A 26,784-nucleotide genomic window follows, 5' to 3' on the forward strand; every position below is an offset into this window, starting at 1 on the left:
GTAGTAACACTCCGCTTGAGTGTTCTCAGTATTGACAACAATCCTCATAGAAGCTGCACTTCGTACACGTGACATTGCAACATACAACTGTCCATGAGAGAAGATCGATGATGCAAGATATAGACCAAGTATTCCAAGTGTTTGCCCTTGTGCTTTGTTGATAGTCATCCCAAAAGCAAGCATGATTGAAAACTGACGACACTTCATTTGAAATGGAAGCCCCTGATGGCTTCCAATAATAAAGTCAATCCTCGGAAGAAAAACTCTCTCTCCAATATTTGATCCTGTAACTATCTCTGCCTCAATCACCTTATGATGAAATTGCTTGCATATCAATCTAGTTCCGTTGCATAATCCACGTCTTGGATCCAAATTTCGCAGCAACATGATAGGAGCATTTTCTTTCAAGACTAAAGCATGAGGTGGAAAACCACCACCAAGAGTAAGGCTATTCAGATATTCAATTGTGTACAAATGTGTGTTTTCCTCTGACATACAAATTGAATCTGCACTTAGATACTCTTTGCAATCTCCATGCATTCTTTGCAATGCATAGTCATTAATTAAATCCACCTCTTTATTCCGTGGAGCAAGTATTGCTCGATCTCTGAAAAAACTTGCATGATCTTGCAAATGACACAAATCTCCATATATAAAGCTTAGAAGATTTGCCAAACTATTTCCTGGAAGCATCATGTGTGAAGGTATTTTGACTCTATCTAAGTCTCCTCCATCATCCATAACCCCATTGCCAATATCAAGCACCCAACGGGAAAAGCTTTGTTGAAGTGAATTTGAACCGCAATCAACTATACGCATATTTTTAGAAAGCCTCAATATCTTCGCGTATTTCCATATATGAGAATGACACAACGAAGCATTTACAATGTCTGTACGACTACCTTTTGGTACCACAGGTAGTATTTGTCGAAAGTCACCTCCAAGCAAAATAACTTTTCCACCAAACAAAGTATCTTACTACATAATATCTCTTAAAGTTCTGTCCATTGCTTCAAACGCATAGCGATGTGTCATTGGAGCTTCATCCCATATAAGTAAAGCTGCATTCCTTAGAAGTTCTGCAAGTTGACTATTTACCTTTATATTGCAAGTTGCTTCAGAGTGAAGCTCCAAAGGTATCTTAAACCTAGAATGAGCAGTTCTTCCATTACTCAAAAGCAAAGCTGCAATACCCGAGGATGCACATGCAAGAGCAACTCTACAACTTCCTCGCACTCATGAAAGAAGTGCATTATATAATTAAGTTTTTCCCGAGCCACCAGGACCATCTAGGAAAAATACCTTCCCTGAATGTGTGTCAACAGCTTGTAGCACTTGGTGATAAGCATCTCGTTGATCCTCATTTAAGGAAGTCTCCATACAATCTGCTATACTACTCTGTTCATCAACATTGAACATTGTTTCTTCAGCCATAGCACCATTTTCACTTAAGGATACCAATGTTGAGTCTATTGCACGCAACATATAATCACAAAGCCTCTTGCCATGTTGTTGCAAAAAGCATTCTATATGAAGCAAAGCTTGATTTTTTGCCACATCAAATCGCACAGTTGCATCTAAAATACGCATCCTTAGGGCATAAACCCTCACAAAATTCAGTACAAAACCTGTCCCAAAGAGCAACCGGATGAAGTGGCTCACAAAAGACTAATATGATTACAAACAGTTGTCTCAACTGCATTCCATTTTGAAAAAAAGATGCCTCTTGAAGGCAAATTGACCATTCTTCATCATCTTGCAATAATCCTCTAGCTATACATGCCTCCTTGTATGTATCATAGATGTGACCATCATACATATGCAAGTCTTCAAAACACTTACATCCCTTGCAAATATTGAGAAGCATTCGTAGGTAACAAACCTTACCAGCAGTAGGGACAATATTATACATTCTTCCAATAGAAACACCCTGTTGTCGTGGAGACCATGCCTTTCGACTTTTATTCCATACCCAACCATTTGGAAAGTCAGTATATGTGAAGCTATTTGCTTGAGGATAGTTTTGATTTGCAACAAACCATTCTGTCAAGGTAGTTTTTCTATTTTTCTCATTATCTAGCAAATGTGATACATCATCACCATCTTGAAACGTAACCATATTCTGCAATGGAAAGTGTACTTGCAATCGTTGAATAGCTGGCCTTTCACTATGCATGTCGAAGCCAAATATTATCCACATAGCCTTAGATGCAAAAATATAACATGCATTGAGATAACTCTTGATCTCATCAGTAGCTCCTTCACCATCTTGAAGGACAACAGTGGCTCGATCATGTCCCTTGTAGACATACTTATAAAGATATTTCACGGCAGTGACAGTTGAGCAAATCTCCACATTAATATGGGCTTGGTATCTTAATGATAAGAGAGGGCTATAAGGAACAACCCAACGATTATCTAAATTGTAATTTTTAGACGTAACAAACCTTCCATCATCTCTTCTCATATACATAGGATATCCACTTTCGTTTACATTTGTAGACGTAGAAAATGTTCGTGGAAACTTGAATCTACACTTACCATCAACCATACATGGAGAACGTGGGTTCAAAGGACCACATGGCCCATGAACATTACAACAACTCACTACATCAAATAATTCCGGAAACACATTCTTGTCAGGGAGCTCTGCACAAACCAACTTGTCATAGTGTAATGTATCTGTGGGTTTATATTCGGATGCAAGTATCAACAATATATGTGCATGAGGAAGACCTCTCTTCTGAAACTCAATCACTAAAACATGTCCAATCACCTCTCCAAATACCGCTTGCTTGATAAGTAAATGCATCATATCTTGGAACTTCTGATAAAACACTCGTGTTGTCACATCAGGACAATCAACAGCACTTTGTCCAGGTAGTAATGCATCATCTATTTCCTTCCATCGTGGATTACATGTGAATGTGATGAAGAGATCCGGTTTACCCCTACTACGAACAATTGCCATTGCATCTTGAAATAGTTGGCACATATATCTTGGACCTCCAACAAAAGACGAAGGCAAAACAATCCTACGACCAACATTTTGACCTTCAGCCCTCTCTAAGCCATCTCTAGCCTCAACCATGTCAACCAATCCTTGGTACACTTCACCACGAAGTGTTTTTTGGTTATTTCGCATCCACAAAAGCCGTGACTCCTCTAGAGTACTATAAGCATCCACGACATACTGTTGTAATAGCCTACCTCCTCGAAGAAGACACTCCACAGTATCATCTCTTATTTGTAAGCGAAAGACATAATATTGCTTTTGACTCAATTTTTTTCCATCGGTAGTCTGTAAATAAAGATGCCACCCATCCTCTCCACTTGGAAATAATAAAACATACAATAAGGACATGTAAGCTCAATGCATGCTGGAGATTCTTTTCAAACCCCCGTGTTGAAAATTCAGTACAATGTCACGATAGCCAATATTTCTATCATCCCCTTGTCCTGGCAATATTGCAACAACTTCAGAACCCCTTGGTGCAAGATATTGCCAACCATCACAACGGTACTCCGCAATAACCATCCTCATATTGGGTACAATAGCATCTCCAGACAAAGAAGCAGCAGATCGTAGAGCATTTGCATAAGGATTTACTCTATGCATCATCACTTGTAAACACTCTAGAATACTACGATCTAAGTTTGAAACATGATGCAATCTATTGCTCAACTCATGTTCGGTATCAAAAAAATATAATTGTGCAAAGCGTGGGACTTCATTTTGTCCTTCGGCTGGCGCTAAAGAACCAATGCTATGATAGACAGATCCGTGAACCTTAAAAGTGTATACACCTCTCCTACAATAATTAATAGTCTCGTCGATATGGGCACCAAGAGACACAAATGCCAATGCCTTATTATATCCTCGAATGTTTTGTAAGAACTGTCTACTTCTTGTTGTGGTTGAGCTCATCAAATCTTTCAATTCATTTGGTGGCTCATTCAAAGGAAGTAATTGGACTTTTCCATCAGAGCAGCAATATTTACCCACAAATGTTTGGATAGTCTTTCCTTCGTCCTTCCAAGCCTTTGCTCCACATTTGGAGCAAATATAATCTAAGCTTCCTAAGTTGTGCAACACACACTTTTTGGATAGAACTGGTGCCATAGACTTGTGATGTAAAAGGAGAGATGTTGGATATTCAAAGCGTATGGACAAACAATGCTTTTCTACTTTAGAATAGTTTCCCTCTACTATATTCATTGTTGTCCTAACATTCATGGATTCAGAGTTTTCTTCATGTACATCATGCATGCTCTGCCTTTCATTGCACTCCAATAAAGTTCCAGTAGTACTTTGTAGTGAATGCCTTGTTCTCTCTCGTGCTATTTGGCGCCTCGCCTTTCGTGACTCATCACACAGTCGACTGCGTCGTGCATGACCAAGTGATAATATATGTGGTCCAGATACCATCTATGAAATCAGGTGCAAATAGATCTCATATAAATACAATATACCTGATATAATTGGTCTTTCACTAAAAGAACATTCTTATGCATAATAAAAATCAATATAAACTGGGACATCTAATTATATCCTCTAACCTAAATACATTTGACACATTGATAGTGACTCAATTAAAAAGTACAGTTTGATGAAGACACAGCATAACATTACATATCTCTACCATAAGTAGGACTAAATACATTTGACACAACGGCTTGACTCAATTAAAAAGAACAGTTTGATGAAGATACATCAAAACATTACATATTTCTACCATTAGTAGAATTAGTAGGATTACGTCGTTGAGAAACTTGACGCTGCTTTGGTCGAACTAATATAGCCAAAGCACTTAATTTATTTGAGGTAGCTCGGATATCTGAAAGTCTTGAACCTTGAACCTTAGTCAAAGCACCGAGCTTGTTGACGATACATCTCAATCTTGGCACAATTTGTCGTAGATTATTGTCTTGCATTCGTCCTTTTGATTCACGTTGACTCCGGGAAAACTCTTTTCGAAGATTCTCAATAGATGCCAATATCATCTTTTGAGAATCCTCAACTTTGGAAAGTTTCTCTCTCATGCATGCCTCACTCTCTAATCTTTGCAAGTTTGATGCTTTTGTCTCTTCTCGCAATTTCCATAGTATCCCACTTTCAATCTCCAATGCAGAGCTTAAAGTTTCAACCACATTCGAGACATTGGTTTGCATTGTCTCCATCCTATTGTAGGAGGCTTTGATCTCTAGCAAGGTTTCAATAATTTGCCTCTTTGAATTCCACTCGACATTTTGAGCTGCTCTCTTTGCCGCACGCACATTTCGAATACGAAGAGATGAAAGTATCTCCCGTTCATTAGCAGATGCACTATTCCTCCCGACATTTCGAGCTGCTCTCTTTGTTGCACGCACATTGCGAATAGTAGGAAGAGATGATAGTATCTCCTCTTCACCCGCTGATGCACTTACAGCTATCCCAAAAGATATCAAGCCGTTGGTTGTAATAGCCAATGGGATGGCACAACTAATCTCCATTTTACTGTACACAAAAAACTACAGTGGTTGCAAAGAGAAATGTGACAACCAAAGAGAAGGTTTGAATGCTTGTAAATTAAAAAGTAACCCTCGTAGAATATTCACTTTTTAAGTGCTTGCTATTTTAGAATTAAAAAAATACATCATCTCTATCTAGATGTGAAAAACAACAAAGGATTGCATGAGAAGTGGAAAACAAACCAAAATGCTCATGAATCACTTTTGTTCAGTAGATAAAAGGTTTGCTCAATACATGATCAACCCCATCTACATTTGAAAATGGGAAAAGAGCGTTTAGCACTGGGACGCTTGAAAATAGGCTCCTTATGATTCTCTATCTTATCAGGTCCTACAATGCTCTTTAGCGCATTAATTTTGCTATAAACTTCAGATATAGAACAACAACCTAACTCAGAATCAAGGTAGAGGGCATCTGAATATCCCATCTTTACTCGAATCTGCAAAAGGCGTAGGTTGCAAAACCATTGACTGGGATCATTCTGAATTCTGACAAACACCTGGTGAAAGGGTGTCCCATCTCGAGTCATGGAAGTGCGGTCGTAGGTTCTCCAAGCTTCTTCTATAGTAACACCCAGAAAGAAACCTCGAACAATGCTTTGAAAGAAGTCAGCTTTGTTTTCCGGAGAGTAGTGAATCATTATATGATCCATTACTATCTCCATCGCTTCCAATCTATGACCAAAACATTCAGCAGATACCCTAGGTGCCATAAAGTTCCTAAGAAAAAAAAGAGAGACATTGTAAGTGTAGTTGCTCTAGGACTTCATCCACAAAACTTGACTTTACAATATGTCTCTTTAAATAAGTCTATTTCTGGGTCTGTTTCCCATCCCCCTCTCTCCCTCTCCATCTCTCTCTCTCACTTTCACTCTATATCTAACATTTATAGGGTTCAGAAGCAGTACTAGATCTTTCAATCACACGTGTTATTCTCTCTATCCAACCCTTTTTGAAATCTATAATGGTTTCATGTGATCTTCTATCCATGTGGTCACCTTTTGGTGATCAAAATATGGATTATTTTGAACTGTAATGCATATGTATATGCATTAGGAGAGAAGCCCTCAGTTCGCATCATATGAAAAATAGATCAGTCCTTGCCTCTTTAGGACATCATCTCCTCCCACAATTATCAAACTCGGCATGATTTGGAGGGCCTATCATTAGATAGATCCTTTAATACTTCCATAGACAGAAACCTAAAAACCTCTTGCTTATTACGGTGAAGACAAAGATACCATCTTGGTTCAGTATGAAGGCTCTTTTGGGCTTGCCTTTTGAGTATCATGCCTTGATTTTCAAGACTACGCAAGAATCTCTAAGGTCTATTGGAGTTGCTCTAGGCATTTACATGAAGCCCGAGATCTTTGGAAAGCCTCTCTATGACATTAAAATCTACATCTTTGGATGGTATTGTTACTCACATTTATCTGTCCCTATGTCACTCTCCTATAATTTTATTCACTTTAGTCTTTTTCTTCTCTCTCTCTCTCTCTCTCTCTCTCTCTCTCTCTCTCTCTCTCTCTCTCTCTCTCTCTCCCCCTCGAGGATGGATTCTAGTAGTAGTAGTAGTAATTTTCCTCTAGTCTTTTAGCACCTAGACATGTAATCAGATTCACAGTTTTATAACAGTTTGGACTCATAGTTGATTTTGGCCTTTTGAAAACGTTAATATAGCATCTCATTTCATTTTCATCTCTCTGTCTCTCTATGTGTCTTTGTGCATGTGTGTGTTTTATTTCTATGTGTGTGAAGCCTTATGGACAAATTTGTGTCCTACAACGTTAAAACTCTCTATTTCTGGGGTGTGTGTGTATGTGTGTGTGTGTGTGTGTGTGTGTGTGTGTGTGTGTGTGTGTGTGTGTGTGTGTGTGTGTGTGTGTGTGTGTGTGTGTGTGTGTGTGTGTGTGTGTGTGCGCGCTAATGAAAAGTGACAAAATGCATAATCTTTATGGGTTTTTTTTCTCGGTGGCCATACATGGTTATAACCTTTGTGGAGTTTCATGTGTGGTAGATTGGTTATGCCATTTCCCTCTAGAATAACATGTCTTGGGTTCAAGTCCTCGTCCTCAACACATTGTAACCCTTTGGTCTCATAGGTCATTTTGGCCTTTTGAAGACATTAACATAACATTTCATTTCATTTTATTTCTCTCTTGGTCAAGCACAGCAGCTATTGAGATCTAGATGGCTATGTAGCTATGGGGCTAAATAGCAGAGTGTACAATAGAGGATTTTGGTCACACAGGTCATATTGGCCTTTTGAAGACATTAACATAACATTTCATTTTATTTTATTTCTCTCTCAGTCAAGCACAGCAGCTATGGAAATCCAGACGGTTGTGTAGCCAAGGGGCTACATAGCAGAGAGTACAATAGAGGATTTGAGCCATACTCTCTTGATACCAAGAGTGCAAATGAGGATGGATTCTAGTATTAATAATAGTAGTAGTATTTTTGTTCTAGTCTTTTAGCACCCAGACATGGAATATTCACAGTTTTGTAATTGTTTGGACCATAATTGATTTTGGCCTTTTGAAGACGTTAATATAACATCTCATTTCATTTTCATCTCTCTATCTCTCTATGGGTGCGTGTGTGCGCGCTAATGAAAAGTCGCGTGCACACACACACCCCAGAAGTAGAAAGTTTTATATTAGCGCACAAATGAAAAGTCAAAAAACGTATAACCTTTATGGGTTTTTTTTCTCGGTGGCCATACATGGTTATAACCTTTGTGGACTCCCAAGTGTGGTAGATTGGTTATGCCATTTCCCTGTAGATTAACATGTCTTGGGTTCAAGTCCTCATCTGCTTTTATCTTATCATTTTATCATTTTGTCATTTCATTTTGTATCAGATTCAACACATTGTAACCGTCTGGTCTCATAGGTCATTTTGGCCTTTTGAAGACATTAACATAACATTTCATTTCATTTTATTTGTCTCTTGGTCAAGCACAGCAGCTATGGAGATCCAGACGGCTATGTAGCTGTGGGGCTACATAGCTCCGAGTGCAAATGAGGATGGATTCTAGTAGTAGTAGTAGTAGTAGTATTTTTGTCCTAGTCTTTCAGCACCCAGACATGGTATCAGATTCATAGTTTGGTAACAGTTTGGACTCGTAATTGATTTTGGCCTTTTCAAGACATTAACATAACATTTCATTTCATTTTATTTCTCTCTTGGTCAAGCACAACAGCTATGGAGATCTAGATGGCTATGTAGCTATGGGGCTACATAGCAGAGAGTACAATAGAGGATTTTGGTCTCATAGGTCATTTTGGCCTTTTGAAGACATTAACATAAAATTTCATTCCATTTTATTTCTCTCTCGGTCAAGCACAGCAGCTATGGAGATCCAGACGGCTGTGTAGCTATGGGGCTACATAGCAGATCGAGAGTACAATAGAGGATTTGAGCCATACTCTCTCGATACCAAGAGTGCAAATGAGGATGTATTCTAGTATTCTAGTATTAATAGTAGTAGTATTTTTGTTCTAGTCTTTTAGCACCCAGACATGGAATATTCACAGTTTTGTAACAGTTTGGACTCATAGTTGATTTTGGCCTTTTGAAGACGTTAATATAACATCTCATTTCATTTTCATCTCTCTATCTCTGTATGTCTGCGTGTGTACGCGCTAATGAAAAGTCGCACGCACACACACACCCCAGAAGTAGAAAGTTTTATATTAGCGCGCTAATGAAAAGTCAAAAAATGTATAACATTTATTGGTTTTTTTTCTCAGTGGCCATACATGGTTATAACCTTTGTGGACATGTGTTGGGTTCAAGTCCTCGTCTGCTTTTATCTTATCATTTTATCATTTTGTCATTTGATCATTTTGTATCAGATTCACAAATTGTGACCGTCTGGTCTCATAGGTCATTTTGGCCTTTTGAAGACATTAAAATAACATTTCATTTCATTTTATTTCTCTCTTGGTCAAGCATAGCAGCTATGGAGATCCAGACGGCTTCACAAATTGTGACCGTCTGGTCTCATAGGTCATTTTGGCCTTTTGAAGACATTAACATAACATTTCATTTCATTTTATTTCTCTCTTGGTCAAGCACAGCAGCTATGGAGATCCAGACGGCTATGTAGCTGTGGGGCTACATAGCTCCGAGTGCAAATGAGGATGAATTCTAGTAGTAGTAGTAGTAGTATTTTTGTCCTAGTCTTTCAGCACCTAGACATGGTATCAGATTCACAGTTTTGTAACAGTTTGGACTCATAGTTGATTTTGGCCTTTTAAAGACGTTAATATAACATTTCATTTCATTAATTGATTTTCACTATTTCTATTGATTTTCATCTCTCTCTCTCTCTCTCTCTCTCTCTCTCTCTCTCTCTCTCTCTCTCTCTCTCTCTCTCTCTCTCTCTCTCTCTCTCTCTCTCTCTCTCTCTCTCTCTCTCTCTCTCTCTCCTTGTGTAAATAAACATAAACAAATCAAGTAATTAACTGAATTAAGAAGGTACTTGGTTGACCTAAATGGTTGAGCTGCTGCAAACACACCTCCACTCCACCCGCCTGGCTTGCACGCTTGATGTCTGCAATAAGAATAAAAATAAGTAAGAATATGCAATAAGAATAAAAATAGTTTGTTAAATTCAATTTGATTTGCATTTCACTTTTGAAGCTCTGCCTGCTAGGGGGGAGAGAGAGAGAGAGAGAGAGAGAGAGAGAGAGAGAGAGAGAGAGAGAGAGAGAGAGAGAGAGAGAGAGAGAGAGAGAGAGAGAGAGAGAGAGAGAGAGACAGAGATAAGAAGAAGAAGAAGAAGGCAATGCTGCAGCCTCTGGCTAAGCTCGTTATGGGAATCAAGTTGCTCCTTCATGGCGCTTCCCTGCCTTGCATAGCCTGGCTCCAAGTAGAGGTCACTTTTTTCCTCGAGTTGCATTGTAACCCCTCGAGGTTCAACTCTCTCTCTCCCCTCGAGCTCTGTAGGTTTAGATTTCGCCTCCTCCAGCCACTGGTGCATGTCCTTGGATTGCACAAAAGCTGTCAATCGCCAGCGTGGCCAGGGCTGCATACCCTCGGGTGAGTCTGTCAATGGCTGCTCGTCTCATGGAGAGAGAGAGAGAGAGAGAGAGAGATAGATAGATAGATAGATAGATTTTATTATCGTCCTCGGAGGTCAAATATGACCTATGGGACCAAAGTTACATGTGATGTAGTATGTGTATGGCTGATGAGTGACTCTCGATGCTCCAAAATTGTAGTGATGAGAGTCGCAATGGAGAGCCCACACTTTGGCTGGGAGAGGAAAGTGTGTAGGTCTAAGTTATGGCTGAAAATGTGAGAGAAGCAAGTTCGGATGTGATCAAAAGCTGAGCACTCTAGTAGTGTGTGGTACTCAGACTCTCGAACTTGCAGTGAGCATAATGTGCACAATCGATTTGACTCTTCTCCATTGCCCCAACGCCCTATCTCGCATCGAAGGAAATGGGAGCTAAGCCGAATTGCTGCGATAGTGCGTATTGCGGACAAGGGAATAGGCTCAAGCATGTAAGTGTGAGTACGGTTTCCTCTCTCAGCGAAGAACATGGTTTTGTAGAGAGAGAGAGAGAGAGAGAGAGAGAGAGAGAGAGAGAGAGAGAGAGAGAGAGAGAGAGAGAGAATGGACGACCTCAAATTCAAAAGGACTAGTGTGTTACTTCTCGTGCCACGCAGGAGAGAGAGAGAGAGATTTTTTGCAGCTACCATAGTCCCTTGCGACTCGCGAGATAGTGAGGAGGCCCGTCACCCAACCTAGACAGAGAGACGGGAGAGAGACATGCCACGCAGGAGAGGGGGAGAGAGAGAGAGAGAGAGAGAGAGAGAGAGAGAGAGAGAGAGAGAGAGAGAGAGAGAGAGAGAGATTTTCTGCAGCTACCATAGTCCCTTGCGACTCGCGAGATAGTGAGGAGGCCCGTCAGCCAACCTGGAGAGAGAGACGGGAGAGAGAGAGAGAGAGAGGGAGAGAGAGAGAGAGAGAGAGAGAGAGAGAGAGAGAGAGAGAGAGAGAGAGAGAGAGAGAGAGAGAGAGAGAGAGAGAGAGCAGGCGCATCAACTTTAGGCGTCAGGTTGCTGAGCGCTTCAAGGCAGGCGTCGGGTTGCTGAGAGCTTCATGGAGAGAGAGAGAGAGAGAGAGAGAGAGAGAGAGAGAGAGAGAGAGAGAGAGAGAGAGAGAGAGAGAGAGAGAGAGAGAGAGAGAGAGAGAGAGGACTCTGTATGATGGAGCTACGCAAAAAACTGCGTTTTAGAGCCCGAAAATGGCAAAAACGAGCTGCACACAGTATTGAACCTGATCTTGCTCCACTCTGCGTGATGCAATGTCCTCTCAATGCAAGCTCCAACGCAAGAGCTCTGCCACAACAGCATCCAAGCACTCGAATGTCAAGCTCTCCTCCGGCGAGCACTTCTCTAACGAGCTCCATTGAGCTCAAAAGCTCCTCTCACCAAGGAAGCCGCAACCGCCTCCTCGACCAAGCTTGACCACACCAAGATCCTAAGCTCCAAAGACAATGCTCCTCAAGCTACAATCGCTCTCCGTGAAACTCCGCGATCGAACTCCACCGTCGAGAGCGAGCGAGCTATCGCCTCGAAGCTCTCAAAGCCGTCGTGCTCTCCGCGGTCACCATAGCTCTGATACCAATTGAAGGGGATCGGGGAGCACCACAGACGGAGAGTGAGAGAGAGAGAAGTAGACACACACGATGTGGGTGGGGAGACTGTGAAGTGGCAGCTCCCCCTATACAGTATACTCACTATAGGTATAGGGTAACAGTGGGCGGGCGTCCATGATCTAGGCGACCGGTCAAGGCACATAGGCCTTAACCCCAACAAGATGCTTTCTTGCATGGGTTGCCATATTACATTTGGTGTTGCACCAAATGGATGTCAAGACAGTGTTCTTGCACGGTGATTTAGATGTGGAAATTTACATGCAGCAGCCAGAAGGATTTGTTGAGAAAGGCAAGGAAGATTTGGTGTGCCAGTTGTTAAAGAGTCTTTATGGCTTAAAACAATCACCGAGGGCATGGTACCATAAGTTCCACAAGTTTATGCTTTCTCAAGGCTACAAATGTAGTGAGTTCCATCACTGTCTATTTACAAAGAAGGCTAAGGATGGCAGCTGGCTGATCCTTATTTTGTATGTGGATAACATGTTGATTGCTGGCAAGCACTTGGAAGAAATTTTAGCTTTGAAGTCAAAGATGGCAAAATCGTTTGACATGAAAGACATGGGTGAGGCAAGTCATATACTTGGTATGCGCATTGAGAGAGACAGATCAAAGAAGTTGATTTGGTTATCTCAAATAGAGTATATTGACAAGGTTTTGCAACGTTTCAATATGGAGAAGGGAAAGGCATTGAGTGTTCCATTGCCACCATATGTGAAACTTAGCAAACAAGATTGTCCTGTGTCTGAGGAAGAACAGGCTGAAATGGATAAGATTCCATATGCTTCTGCAGTGGGTAGTTTGATGTATGCAATGATTACTACTCGCCAAGACATTGCATTTGCAGTGGGAGTAGTAAGTCGATACATGTCAAACCCAGGCAAGAAACATTGGGAGGCAGTGAAAGGAATATTGAGATACCTGAAAGCTACAAAGAGTATGCGTATATGCTATGGGAGTCAGGAGCTAAGTGTAAAGGGTTTTACAGACTCAGATTATGCAGGTGACTTAGACAACCGAAGGTCTACGTCAGGGTATGTCTTTACGTTGGCTGGTGGAGTAGTATCATGGCGTTCTAGATTACAAGATTGTGTTACTCAGTCTACTACAGAGGCTGAATATGTTGCAGCATCAGAGGCATGCAAATAATCAATTTGGCTTAATCGACTAGTAACAGATTTGGGAATCAAAGAAGAGATGCCCGTGTTATATTGTGATAGTGAAAGTGCTATACAATTGGCTCGTAATCTAGTTTATCACTCAAAGACAAAGCATGTGGATGTGAAGTATCATTTCATCAGGGAAATGCTCGAGGATAAGCAACTTCAGTTTGTCAAAGTTCACACGACAGAAAATCCTGCTGATCTACTTACAAAAGGACTTCCCTCATAGAGCTTTGGGCATTTTCGCAAGCAGTTAGGTGTAGGGTAGTACATCACTTCTCTACATCTCTTGTATATTAGCTTGTATAGTAGCTTCTCTCACACTTAAAGTACCACATTGGACTTTAAGTGGGAGGTTGTTGGGGTATAAAGCCCAATGTGGTCGCCCAGGTAAGTGGGCGGGCCGCTAGGTATGTACACATATTCTTTTGTAAAAACCTAAGAAGAACTCACTATGCTCTACACATTACAGTAGAGCGAGTTCACCATATCGTCGTGCTCTTCTTCTCACACTCTCTCTCGCGTCGCACTTCCGCTCGTACTCCTTCAATGATACCATTACGACGGTTCCTTCTTCAAATCAAAAGCTTCTTTTAAGATTACCACCAATTTTTCTTTGTTGTTCTCAACAAAACTCTGTGGCTATTTGTTAGCAGGTCATCGAGACAGACATCTGTAGCATAGCAATCTGGTACTAACATAATGTCATTACTTAGGGAAGTGGCTCGAATGGGGCACGGAGACTCTTTGAGGTTGTCAATCTCAAGAAGTGAACCTAACAAGCAAACACACCAACTCAACAAGCAAACCACCACTTAATGATTGTCGAAAAATCTGCATATATCCTTTCTCACCGCTCTAGGTCATCACGCCATTTTGACACTCGAATGAACTCAAAATGCAATGAGACTTTAGGAGGAAGTCTAAGACACCTAGAGAGTTATCCTACCAAGTCTAGTCGCAATCTAACAAGGTACCAAAATCACAATCCATCATGAAAAAGGTTCAAAAAATTACAATAGAACATACTAGAATGGTCTCCCTATGATCTAGGAACACTCTCCTATGGCCAAAATGTTAAAAAACAGTGATTCAAGCACTCAAATATGACGATTAGGCTCACAACATGTAGTCGTGGACCTCAACAAAAATGACAATGCTTACATTTTATTGAAAGAGCAAAGAGAGAGGAACACAATGTAAGTTTTGGAATTGAAAATGAATTACCCGATCATTAGAAAAGGTGATTACAAGTTGGAGAAGCTTAGTAGCTTGAGCATATGTTTTGCATAGCTCCTTCTTCTCCAAAACTAAGCCCCTCACATTAAAGTTATTGCCCTTTATACCTAGGGCTTTCTAGGGGCTTTCTAAATGGCTAGTGGTCGACTCACATGGACCTTTACAATCATCATGAAAGAATTAAATCTCTGAGAATTGACTTGCTATTTTGGAATCAAGATTTACACAAAGTATCACTATACTAGCTCGCAAAAACAACAGACTATAAATGTGGTGTCCAACCAAATGGGCGCATGTTCGGTCAATCCACTAACATTCTCCCCTTCCTAGCTCATGTCGTCCCTTGACACAACCATGTGCAATCTTGTTGTTAAAAAAGAGGGAGATGTAGGTGTAACCAAAAAAAGTGCTTGCAAGTTAACGTACTTGCCACCTAGAAAAACACTTCAATTAACAAACAATTAAAAGTTGCTATCTTTAAAGAATGATTATTTTCATAGTAGTAACTCACTTAAAGACCATAAGAGCCGAGTTTAGCACCTCTAGTTTTTGATGTAGTAATAGCCTTAATTGTGTCACCCTTTATTTTGAGGTAATTTTTCCCTTCTCCCACTTCCCTCAATACCCCCCTCAATACTCCTTGAAGATTAAAAATGATGGGCAACCACCTTTATCACATACCAAGTTGAAGTAAACAAAAGAAGAATGGTCTAAAAGCACAGGATGATTAAAGGTGCCACTCAAGACAAGTTTGAGTCATATTTACGTTGCTCATTTGTATTTGAAGGCTCTATTAAGGTGCCCTCTCAAGCTCCCAAGCCACGGTCTGGATGAGTGCTTTAGTTTGGCAGTCGGTAGATGACAACGACCCCCACTTTTGCGTTATGCCTTGAGCCTTGTATTGGGGCATGCTCAAGTAGCTAAGGTCCTTAGCAGAAGACCTTTGTGTAGATGCCCTATCGATGCCTCTACACCCAATCATGTAGCATAAGTATCACGCAAGTGATGCAAGCTGGAGTTCAATGCACATCCATATGTTTCAATTTTTTTCCACCACACAACTGTTACTCTTGTTCTTTCCTCACAACTCGTGGCTAAGGCACATGCCACAAGAAATCACCCACTACTATCTTGAGTCTTGCCTACCATGTACTCTAGAAGTGATCTTACGTCCTCTTGTAACTCAATAAGAGTTTGCATGTCAAGCACACACTGCAAATTTCTAGAAAAGAAATACATAGTTCAAGATGGTTGAAAGGTTGATAGAGCCACCAAGCGCTAACTCCGTCGGTTGCCATGGGGTCACACATATTACGAGGAAAGGTCACTAGACAACCTTTCCCTACACCTTCATGTCACCATTGGGGTTGCCTACATGGCACTCAACTTGAGATGTGTGTGCCTCTTCCATGCCAACCCAGCTACACATGCCTCTTCCTTGCCAATCTAAGTGTCTAGGTGTCCTTGCGACCTCTCCAGCTATCTCTTATGGTAGTGCCACCTAGCAACAGAAGGTACGGACAAGCTTGAGCAATGGGTGCAGGTAGAGCTTTGAGTTCAATTGGGATGATCAAATGAGGGCCTCATCATATTCCTCGAAGCCTCGAGCTGTAGGGATTCCAAATGGTTCTTCACTGAGGGATGCCCGTAAGCCAATGGACGATAGCTGAGCCACTCTTCCTAAATAAAATACCCCCAAGATCTCTCACTCCTCTCTCCCTTTTGCGGATATTTTCCCCCATCTGGCCTAATTTTTGTAGCGTTCTCCTCGAGCAAGTGCTGCAAGGGTGTGTGTGTGTGTCTATGAAGAGAGAGAGAGAGAGAGAGAGAGAGAGAGAGAGAGAGAGAGAGAGAGAGAGAGAGAGAGAGAGGCTTCCTATTTGCAGGTATAGTGTGAGTGTGGTGGCAGAGAGACAGAGTTCTTGCTGCAAAACTGCACCCATAATTCGAGGGAAGGGCTTTTTTATTGCAGTTTTGTGCTGGTGGTGCTCCATGCTAGGTATCCTTTGTTGGAAGCTTTGCCTCGTTTTACAACAATTGTGCTTTTACTAGTATGGACAGTCAACACATCTACAAGAGCAACATATCAATGAGAATGAGAGACATTATCGGAATCAGAAACATTTTTTATCAAAATGAAGCTTCAGAGTAGCTCTACAAGATTTAGTGTCAACCCTAAACAACAACAAAGACCCTTTGGGTCATTCATTATTGGTTAGCATTTGAAAAAATGTCGTTTAAGGCCTCATAATTTACCCAAAAGCTAAGGGTGTCTAAAATTGACAATTCGAGAGAATTGTGAGAAAAACGGTCACGATTTTGGAGGAATCCCAATATTCGAGCGAGTGCTTCCGATCAGAGAAGAAACCGAGTGAATGAAAACTACTAGATCAATGGAGCACATTGTAATGTAGTTGCCCAAATCAACTCTAGTATGAAATTATTTCGTCAGTTTTTATCGCCACTTTATAATCTTTCCATCTCTATATTTATGCCAAAAGGCACTAGGAACTCTATTTGGTGCTCTAATGCCCCGATTCAAATTTGCACCTCCATGTCATGAGGAGGCCTAAATATTTTTAGGCGGGTGTGAATCTCATTGTAAAATTAAACCGTATGTATTATTTGATGTTGATTAGTGGTAGATGGTATTTGCATAATGGACAACCGATTTATCCAATTCTCCATGACTTCTCCATATAGAGTGGCCAATTTAAGAGCCCCACTAAGTGAAACACTTTCAATCACAAATGAACCATGTATCTTCTTTTTGAATTTTGGAATGTGTTGCTTTAAAGAATAAACCAACACAAGAAAGCAAAGCTGGAGAGGGAAAGAAAAGAAAAGGAGCAGCAAATGGAAGCTAACCTAGCATACGAGAGAGAGAGGAGAAAGCTAGGTTGGAGAGAGAAAGGAAAAAGCAGAGGAAAAGGGGAAAGCTAGGCTAAGAGGGAAAGAAAAGAAAAGGGACAGCAGAGAGGTGACCTATAAGAAGAGAGAAAGGAAAAAGCAGAGGAAAAGGAGAAAGCAGAGGACAAGGAGAAAGCAGAGGAAAAGGAGAAAGAAAAGGACAAGGAGAAAATAGAGGAAAAGGAGGGTTGGACCTTTCAAAATTTCTCTTTTGTTGAGCACGATGATGTTCTCAAGCTTGCCATTTCCAATTGAACAAGCTTGCCTCTTACAACATCTATGTCGTAGCAACCTCATATCTCGTATGCGCAGATGGTCTCCTACACGTGCTGAGTATGATGGCGACTTCTCTGCGTGTACATATGCGTCTCTTGCGTATGTTGTATGTGTGGATTGTCTTTTTTTTTTAAACCTCTATGCGCGTACCTGGCAAGTTATCTTGGGTACTGACGAAGGAAATATCCGGTACAAAAAATGTGAAAGACGAGCCATAACAAGAGCTACATTTTGATGATAATATCAAAGGAAATTCAATTCCATTGGGATTGAGTTTCTATATATAACAAGTACAATCCTAGTACTAGATGCATGTGTTTTAATATCTTCACTTGCATCTTGCACCGTCAACGTAAATATACGCTCTTCATCATGTGACAAAGGATATTCACATGACTTAATCCTATAGTAAAAACTATTGGAGTCATTACAAACTATTGGATTCATTACAAACTTGAGCATTTTGTCCAAAAAGAGTAGACTCCATCCCATTAGAGCATAACCATTTTGAACACCTCCATTCTTTTGGTTTTGTCTTCTGGATGCGGATAGGTCAGTAGTCTTTGTTCTAAATTTTGGTTGCTATTGAGCCTTGCTGCATAAGCTTGCAATATCATGTCTAGTTGCTCGTTCACTTTTTCTACCAAGACTGAACCTCTCGATGACATTTTGGATAATTTTTCTTTCTCTGTTCGTTCCTTGTTTTCCTCTTCTTGTTTTAGTTGTTCATTGGCTTGTTGCAACTCAGTTTCTAGCACGGTTTTCTCCTTCATCCTTTTTGCTTTCATTTTGTCTCTTTTGGATTTCCACAAATTTTTGCCAGTTCTCATCGATAAGTTTTTTATTTCTGTTTGAGGTGGCAATATGTTTTCCTCCTCAACGGGGACATTTTTTGCAGCTTCTTGAGCTTGAGCTCGAGTCATCACCTTTAAAGGAACTCTGGGTTCTACCTCAGATCTGCTTGAAGAAGGCATAACTCTGACAACGTTCATTGTTGCTTTCCCCTATTGTTTGGGTGTTTTTACCTTTCTAAAAAACTAAAAAAATGGATTCAAAAATTCATAAGTCTTTCTTCTTGTTCAAATACTTAGTGTAGAGAGAGAGAGAGAGAGTAATGAGAGAGGGAGTTCAAGTTTCATTAAAAGATATTCTAATACAAGTTCCCAGAACTAGTGTGTAACCTGTGCGTTATTGAGGCCAAGAAAAGCATGGCCATTGGGTCACACACATACACATATCTACAGGGGTGTGTGTGTGTGCCCAAGCAAGGAGGGTGTACTTTAGTCCCTGTAATCACTCTTGAAAGATGGCAACTCTCTCTCTCTCTCTCTCTCTCTCTCTCTCTCTCTCTCTCTCTCTCTCTCTCTCTCTCTCTCTCTCTCTTTTTTATTAGATCTTGAGATCAAGCTCGTCAAATATATCTTTGATATCTGGTTGGATTTTTCTTTTGATAGTAAAACTTGTCTTCTTCTCTCTCTCTCTCTCTCTCTCTCTCTCTCTCTCTCTCTCTCTCTCTCTCTCTCTCTCTCTCTCTCTCTCTCTCTCTCTCTCTCTCTCTCTCTCTCTCTCTCTCTCTCTCTCTCTCTCTCTCTCTCTCTCTCTCTCGTGTACGCACACGGGCACACACACGTAGAGATACACACGGTTTTGAGTTGAATACTTGCTGGTAGATTTAAAAAAAATAAAAAATAGATTACCTACAACTCTGAAATCACAACACACACACACACACACACACACACCAACCCCTGTATGTGGAGGTAGCCCAACTCTTAAGGCGAGTCTTCCCAGGTCGATATGATTGTCCAAACCACCCAGGAAACGCCCCTAAGGTCTAGAACATGTTCTTGAGTAGTCAAGAAGTGTTGAAAACCCACCACCTTTGAACTCATAGGCTATGACTTTTCCAACTAAGCTAGCATTCATTGACATGTCGAGTACAATAAAAATTTGCCTCTTCTAGTATCAAAGGCACTATTCTATATTGGAACTATGATAATAGCATTGTTTGTTGGAAGAAGGATGTCGTTGTAAGCAAGGAAACTTCAATCTAGAAAGTTATGTGCAGATAGAACTAGCTGTGCAGATGGAACAATTCCCTTTGTGCGGGTAGCTTTTTGAGATCTCTCTAAGTGAATAAAAATAGAAAATTATAATAACCTTTGAGTGTGGTAGATTGATTATCAGAGTTTCCTCTTAAATACTAGATCTAATTTCAAGACTTGTCAGATAGAGCTTTGAAGTCTCTTGATGTGTTCCTATGACATTAAAACCTCTCTTTCTCTCTCTCTCTCTCTCTCTCTCTCTCTCTCTCTCTCTCTCTCTCTCTCTCTCTCTCTCTCTCACACACACACACACACACACACACACACACACACACACACATACACACACACACACACACACAAAGGCATTCAAGCCCCTTCCTATCCTTTCTATCTCACTCCATCAATCTTTTCTCTCTATGGGCAAATGCAGGCCCCTAGGGAGCTGCAATTATTTGTATGTGTGTGTCAGTGCATGTGCACATGAACACTCAAGCGAGGAGAGTAGACTGTAGTCCCTATAATCTCTCCACAAAGATGACAATTCTCTCTCTCTCTCTCTCTCTCTCTCTCTCTCTCTCTCTCTCTCTCTCTCTCTCTCATTAGACCTTGAGATCAAGACTCGTTGAATAGATCTTTTATATATGTTTAGATTTTTCTTAAAACAATAAAAATTATTCTCTTTTTCCTCCTTCCCTCTGTCTTAGTCCCCCCTGTTTCTCTCTCTCTCTCTCTCTCTCTCTCTCTCTCTCTCTCTCTCACACACACACACACACACACACACACACTTAAGTACTTATACAGCTAGTAACCTAGTACAAAAGCTGACTCTTTATTGGGATACCTATATTTGGCTATCTCTGCTCCTGGGCAAACTACACTCTGTCGTGATGACTTACTTTACTGCTCTTAAATCGTGCAAATTATAAGGTTGGATTGGACACTCTCTGCAAGGTTATTGAAGGGTTGGTTCTCTTGTGCCGATTTGGGTATTGAGACACTTGGATTAGAAGGGGTGGTGGCCTTCTAATCAAAATGGTATGTATAATAATATCTATTAAGGTCTATTAAAAAAATTGGGGCTATATAGAAACCATATGTATAATTATTTCCTTAAAATCTAAAAATACTCTTTAAAAAATCTAGATTACATGAGCTCTTTGGACATTTGTTTCAGCTAAAAAAGTTGTAAGCTGGACATGGATAACAACAACTGATATAGTCTATTGACACCTGTAAAACACATTCAAAGCTAATGTATTTGTTGTCTTGTTTGAATGGATGCAGGTGAGGACTCTATCCTTTCTTGGAAATTTTTTGGCTTGAAGCAAATGCCTGTCCATAATTACACTTGCTCCTACTACTTGGGAATCACTTCTTTAATGAGTCATTATCATTGCATACTAGAATGAGGCCTCATTCTCATAAGCCATGTACAAAGATAATTCTAAAGGCTGAGTTTTTTTTGTACTAATCATTACATTTTCTCTAAAGCCAGTTGTTTTTTGAATGTTAAAGTTCATTTATCTTATTATTTAAATAAAAACAGCAACACACATGTCCTATACATAAGGTTTTTTCATTCTTTTTAGAAAAACCAGGACGCTGGCTTTGGAAACTAGCTTGAATCGTAGTTCTAAGTTGGACCCACTACCTTTAATTCTTTTTTTGGTTGGCTGGTGTTAGGTGGTCCTTCATAGGCTAATGCCTTGAATACCTGCTCATGGCTATTATAGTCTCTGACTTTGCCGGTTTAAGGATTGCAGGCCCAACCTATAGGACTAATTATATATTTTCTTTCAAGATCACAAACATTTTAAATCGACATCTTACATGAGAGTAAACTATGACCCGGAGAAGCATACAAGGATTTTATAACAAATTAGGTTTTACCTAAAGGACCATTCTCCAAAAAAATCCTTGGCTATTAGAATTAGACCTTTTCTGGCTTGATGGGCCAAATGATGTGTTATACATTGCCATAAGTAATCCCTGGCTTACTAATAATTTTGTCTACTGCAGACCCTTGCTCTCTCACAAGGCCTAGATGTGTCTTCTGAGCCCTTCTCTGTGGCAACCTCTCTTGTCCTCATATGTATTGGCAGTTTGGATGCTTCTCAATTAATATATGATTCGGCTCTTGCCTCAGATAAAAAATTATCTATCTTACACATGTTGTCTTTCGATGACTGGGTCAAGATTTTGGCTACCATGGACAAGGACTCCAAAGATGGGGTTAATATGATTTCCCATTACATAGCCCAACTACCTATACTTTTTGTATGGTATCATCAAGAGCTAGCCTATTTTCTTCTTTTGGGGCCGAATTATCTAACTTTCTGAAAATAATATGTGGCTTCAATCCATCTTTTATCAGTACCCCTGTTGCTCCAACTCTCCCTCAAACCAATGGTATCTTTTGCAGAGATAGTGCGGCACTTGAAGCTGTCAAGGAATTTCAAAAACAATCTTTGCTCCCTTAGTGACTCTAATCTCTTGGAAATGGTACCCAAAGTGTCCAAGGTTTTTTCTTTTATACTAGTTAGACAAATTGAAATTGAATCTTTTGGTGTGGACCATCAGCTCTAGGTTTTACGTAACAAAGCCTTCCTGGTATAAATTCTTAGTGAAACCTGGGTCTATCTAGCTAATCTTCCTGCTTGCACAATTAAGGATTGTAGACTCAGGATTTTGAAAGGAGGAAATTTCTTAGACAAAGGGGAACTCATTAAAGCCCCCTTCAACCTTAACCTTATTGACCATTCCAAATGCTCTTCCAATACAGGTCTATACATTCGGACAAAAGGGAACATGGAGTTTAATAAAAGTAATCTTGACTTCTACACGGAATCTATTTGGAATTTTTTTTGACCATATGTTAAATGTGCATGTAATTTTTTTTCCTAAAGCATCGTGTGAATCCAACATTATGTGGTTTGACCATGCTCTCTGGTTTATCGTCAACCATCTGGACCGACTCTTCCCCAAGAAGCTGGCGGACTTTCATCTATCTCTTATTTGGTCTTGGTTAGGTGGCCAAGCTAAACAATTAGTGATTGCTCAAATTGCTTTCAATATTTTTGGTGGGCTTATGCTGGACTCCTTAAAGAACTTAAATCTGATGAACCTGGGACATATTTGACTACTTATGCAAACTACAAAGGTGTTAAGATTAACACCAGTTTACTCAATCCATGTATTGAGGATGATGACTCCCCCTCGCTGAAAAGACCTAACACTCTAGCCACCCCCAATTCATTCACTTCATTTTTGACACCTAGCTCTTCCTCTAATTTTAATAGAGGAAAATCTTGTAGCTTTACTAGGGGAAGAGGAAGAAACACCCCTATCCAACACCTTCTTGACTTATGATCACTTATGCTATGCAGGTTACTGTTGGCCCATGTGGAAGGATGCATCTTACCGAAAAGACTTCTTGCAAAGAGTATATTTACGAACATTGTCTTTTTCAATGAACTTCTGGATTGGATACGCCCAGAGACACTTTTTTGTGAGTGTTTTGACTTACTTTTTGAAAACCATGAAATGCTTGATAATGTACTTATTGGTTGGAAGTATCAACAACCTATCAAGAATCTAGTCTACAGTAATGTTTTTTACAAAACAACACTGTTTCTGATTGTGCTTGTGATAAATATATCCCGTTTTGTAAAGATTTTGATACTTAGCATGTTTGCACTTGTAATCTTGATCTAGTTAAAAATAACACCGTTCAAAAAAACCTAGCTAAAGGACTTAATCACATAACCATTTTTCCTAAAAACCCATATCTCGCTTTATCAGCTTTACTTAGCTGTTTAACTGACCTTGTCAGTAATCTTCGACTGGAGAAGACGGTCCTATTGGATGTAGCAAAATTGGTTGAACAATGTTTTTTTTTTAAATCTCACTCTTACCATATAAATGGTTGTGTACTGAAAGCTCACGGATCACACCACAACTGGCTATTGAATTTCAAAAGCTTTCACAACGTTGGTTTTTAGTAGGGATGGATAAAAGCTCCAACTATCCCACTCTTTTATGCAAAAACTTGGCCTGGAAAGCAGCTCACTCTCGGGTTTTTGGGAAGGAATTCACACCACTATATTTAACACCTCTTTGTGAGAGGTCACTAATATGATTTCAAAACATCTAGATAAATTGGGTTATTTTCTTCAAGATACTAAACTTCTAGTACTGTTTCCCACCTATAAACTACACAAGCATAAATTCAGATGGATATTTGATGCCTCAAATGGTATTTTTACTAACATTACCAAAAATATCACCCTTTGCCTTGACCTAGTACACTCAAAATTTGAATTTGTATGTGCTTCTAAACAAAAAATTTGCTCTAACTTTCTCCAAATAACTATAACCCTTTTTTAATAGTGAAAAACTCCACAAAAGTTACTTTTAACCTCCCTAAACAGTTTTCTTATCTCTTCACAGTCGATATTACTCAATGCTATGAGAATATACACTTGGAAGGAGAAAAAGGATTGAAAGATGTTCTATTACTGATGATTAAGCTTGTCTTTAAACATGCTAAGAAGAATGGTTTCTTCTACATTTCTCTCATTAAAAAACCTAGATGCATTAAGAAAACACAATCTTCTCATCCCTTACACTTCGATGAGGAAAAAATATTCAAAACTATATCTTGGGTCCTTGATAACTGCACTCTTCTGTTCGGAGGACAATGCTTTAACCAAAGCCTGGTCATTCCCATGGGTTTTTCCTGCTCACCTCTTATGTGTAATTTATACTTGGCCTTCTTTGAATACAAATAGTTTCTCAAAAACATGGGTGACAAAAACAACTATCATAAACTTTTACTATGCAAACATACTTATAGATATATGGATGACATGTTAAGCCTCAACAATAAAACATTCTCAGAAGAAATTAATTATTTTTACCCTAATTGCCTACAAATTGAACCAACCTATGGAGAAAGGTTTACTACATCAACCGGCTTCTTTTCTACTTCGGTACAACTCCTTAACTTTACAATTACACTTCATAACCCATGTGAAAAAGGCTATGACCAACAGTTTACTTGGAAGAGAGACCTATTAGATATCCCACCCATTGAATTCATGAAAAAGAATAGTAATCGATCACATAAAGATGCTCTTAGTACTTGCATCAGCCTCCTATACTTGATAGTATACTTCTCTTCTAACTGCTTCTTAGCATGGGAAGATATTAAGATACTTATCCACAAATTTTTCCTTAACAGATTCAAGAGAAGTGACATAATTAACAAAATAACAAAATATCTTTCTCAAAGTGACTGGCCTGGCTTACATTTCAACCACACTAACCTCATTTCTCTAATTAGGTAGTAGGCCCATTCACAATGGGCCTATTATCGATCCATTGTGTATGGTGTCTGGGATAGGGTGGGTACACACACACACACACATCCCCCCACACACACCTAAGTACGTATACAGCTAGTATTTAACCTAGTACAAAAGCCGACTCTTTATTGGGATACCTATAAACCAAGATCAAGCTTTCAACATTAACTAGTTCACAGGCACTATAGACTTGCTGTTGAAAACATCACAACTTATGATAGTTAGCAATAATTGTGCTTGTTTAACTAGTTTTTAAAGAACCCCATAAAAATTACACCTAATACCCCCAAACAAATCCCCCTAGGCTTGCTCTAGCTATCATATGGCTTGACATTTCTTACCTGATAAAACCGAGAAAAGTATTTTCTTTCTTCCCCTTATGGGTACTCACCCGTAATACAGAGCATAAGGACCGTGGCATTCATGCCTCTTGAAATCGGCTTGACCTTCCATGCCCTCTCCCCCTTGTCCCTACTGCAGCATACCTCGTGCTCAGAGAAACCCCACACTAAATCTTGCCTTCTCTCTTCCTCTCAACCCCCACTATACAAGTAGGGGTGGCCGTATTTGCTTTTTGGAAACTTGCACCTATTGAGTACATGGATCGTGGGTGCTTTTACCACCTTGGGCAAGTCTGAAGAACCAAACCTTGCAGCACTATATAATGTTGGAATTAGGGTTGCAGAGAAACACACACAACTTGGAGAAGACGAAGGAAGCTCAAGGCACACAATAGAGAGTGTGTTACTTAGTGTGCAATGGAAAGATAGATAGCCCTAGAGTGATGGGTGTATATACAATGCACGGGGAAAAAACCTCCTAAAGAGGGAAAAAATGCCCCGGCGGTCCTAGTGTGTTCACACACATCACTACCACATGTATGTGGTAACAAATCCCTCCTGGAGTGATGTGGTGAACGAGAGCTGGCACATGAGTAAAGGGAAGTTCCATGCCCTGAGGACAGGATCAGTCCACAAAGGGGAGTAAGCCCAAAGCTTTGCGGAAAGCTTCAAGCTTCTCATGAGACAATGCCTTTGTGAAAAGATCTGCAAGGTTGTCTTGTGTTGGTACATAAGCCAAGCTGATCTCTCCTGCTGAGAGCCTCTCCCTGACATAGTGGTAATGCACCTCAATGTGCTTTGTGCGAGCATGAAAAACTGGGTTCCTCGCAACTGCCAATGCGCTCTGACTGTCAGTGTAGATAGTGTTGGCAGTGTCCTGTCCAACACCCACATCAGCCATAAGGCGTCTGAGCCATACACACTCAACCGTAGCTGTGAAGATTGCCCTGTACTCAGCCTCACAACTCGAAGTGGCCACAGTAGGTTGCTTCTTGCTTAACCATGATATACATGAACTGCCAAGCATGAAACAAAAACCACTTGTGGACACTCGCGTGTCAAAAAAACCAGCCCAATCTGAGTCCGAAAAAGCATGTAAGTCTGGCGGCAATGATCCCCCCTTGGGATAAAACAAGCCAAGATGTAAAGTGCCACTAAGGTAGCGGAAAATCCTCTTGACAGCTTGCCAATGCTTAGACCCTGGACTATGCATAAATCTGCTGACCTGTGAGACTGCAAATTGAATATCTGGCCTC

General features: G+C 40.2%; 1 protein-coding gene across 1 annotated transcript; it reads right to left on the reverse strand.

The window, feature by feature from the left end:
* Nucleotides 1-978: 978 nt before the first annotated feature.
* On the reverse strand, nt 979-3,364 carry LOC147452670 (uncharacterized). Its single transcript, XM_086519290.1, has 4 exons — nt 2,101-3,364; nt 1,888-2,043; nt 1,281-1,469; nt 979-1,184 (listed from the first exon to the last, which is right to left on the reverse strand). The coding sequence occupies exons 1-4, from the start codon at nt 3,362-3,364 to the stop codon at nt 979-981; spliced, it is 1,815 nt and encodes a 604-aa protein (XP_086375416.1).
* Between the last annotated feature and the right edge of the window lie 23,420 nt (nt 3,365-26,784).

The sequence above is a fragment of the Adiantum capillus-veneris genome, chromosome 8, assembly GCF_014529385.1.
Source record: "Adiantum capillus-veneris isolate H3 chromosome 8, ASM1452938v2, whole genome shotgun sequence".
Taxonomy (NCBI): domain Eukaryota; kingdom Viridiplantae; phylum Streptophyta; class Polypodiopsida; order Polypodiales; family Pteridaceae; genus Adiantum; species Adiantum capillus-veneris.

Coding starts and splice junctions, on each gene's coding strand:
- LOC147452670 (XM_086519290.1), bottom strand. CDS start 3,364: ATGTCCTTATTGTATGTTTTATTATTTCCAAGTGGAGAGGATGGGTGG. Junction 2,044..2,100: donor TATGGTTACGTTTCAAGATG/GTGATGATGTAT, acceptor CTACCTTGACAG/AATGGTTTGTTGCAAATCAA. Junction 1,470..1,887: donor TAATATTGTCCCTACTGCTG/GTAAGGTTTGTT, acceptor TGCGTGCAATAG/ACTCAACATTGGTATCCTTA.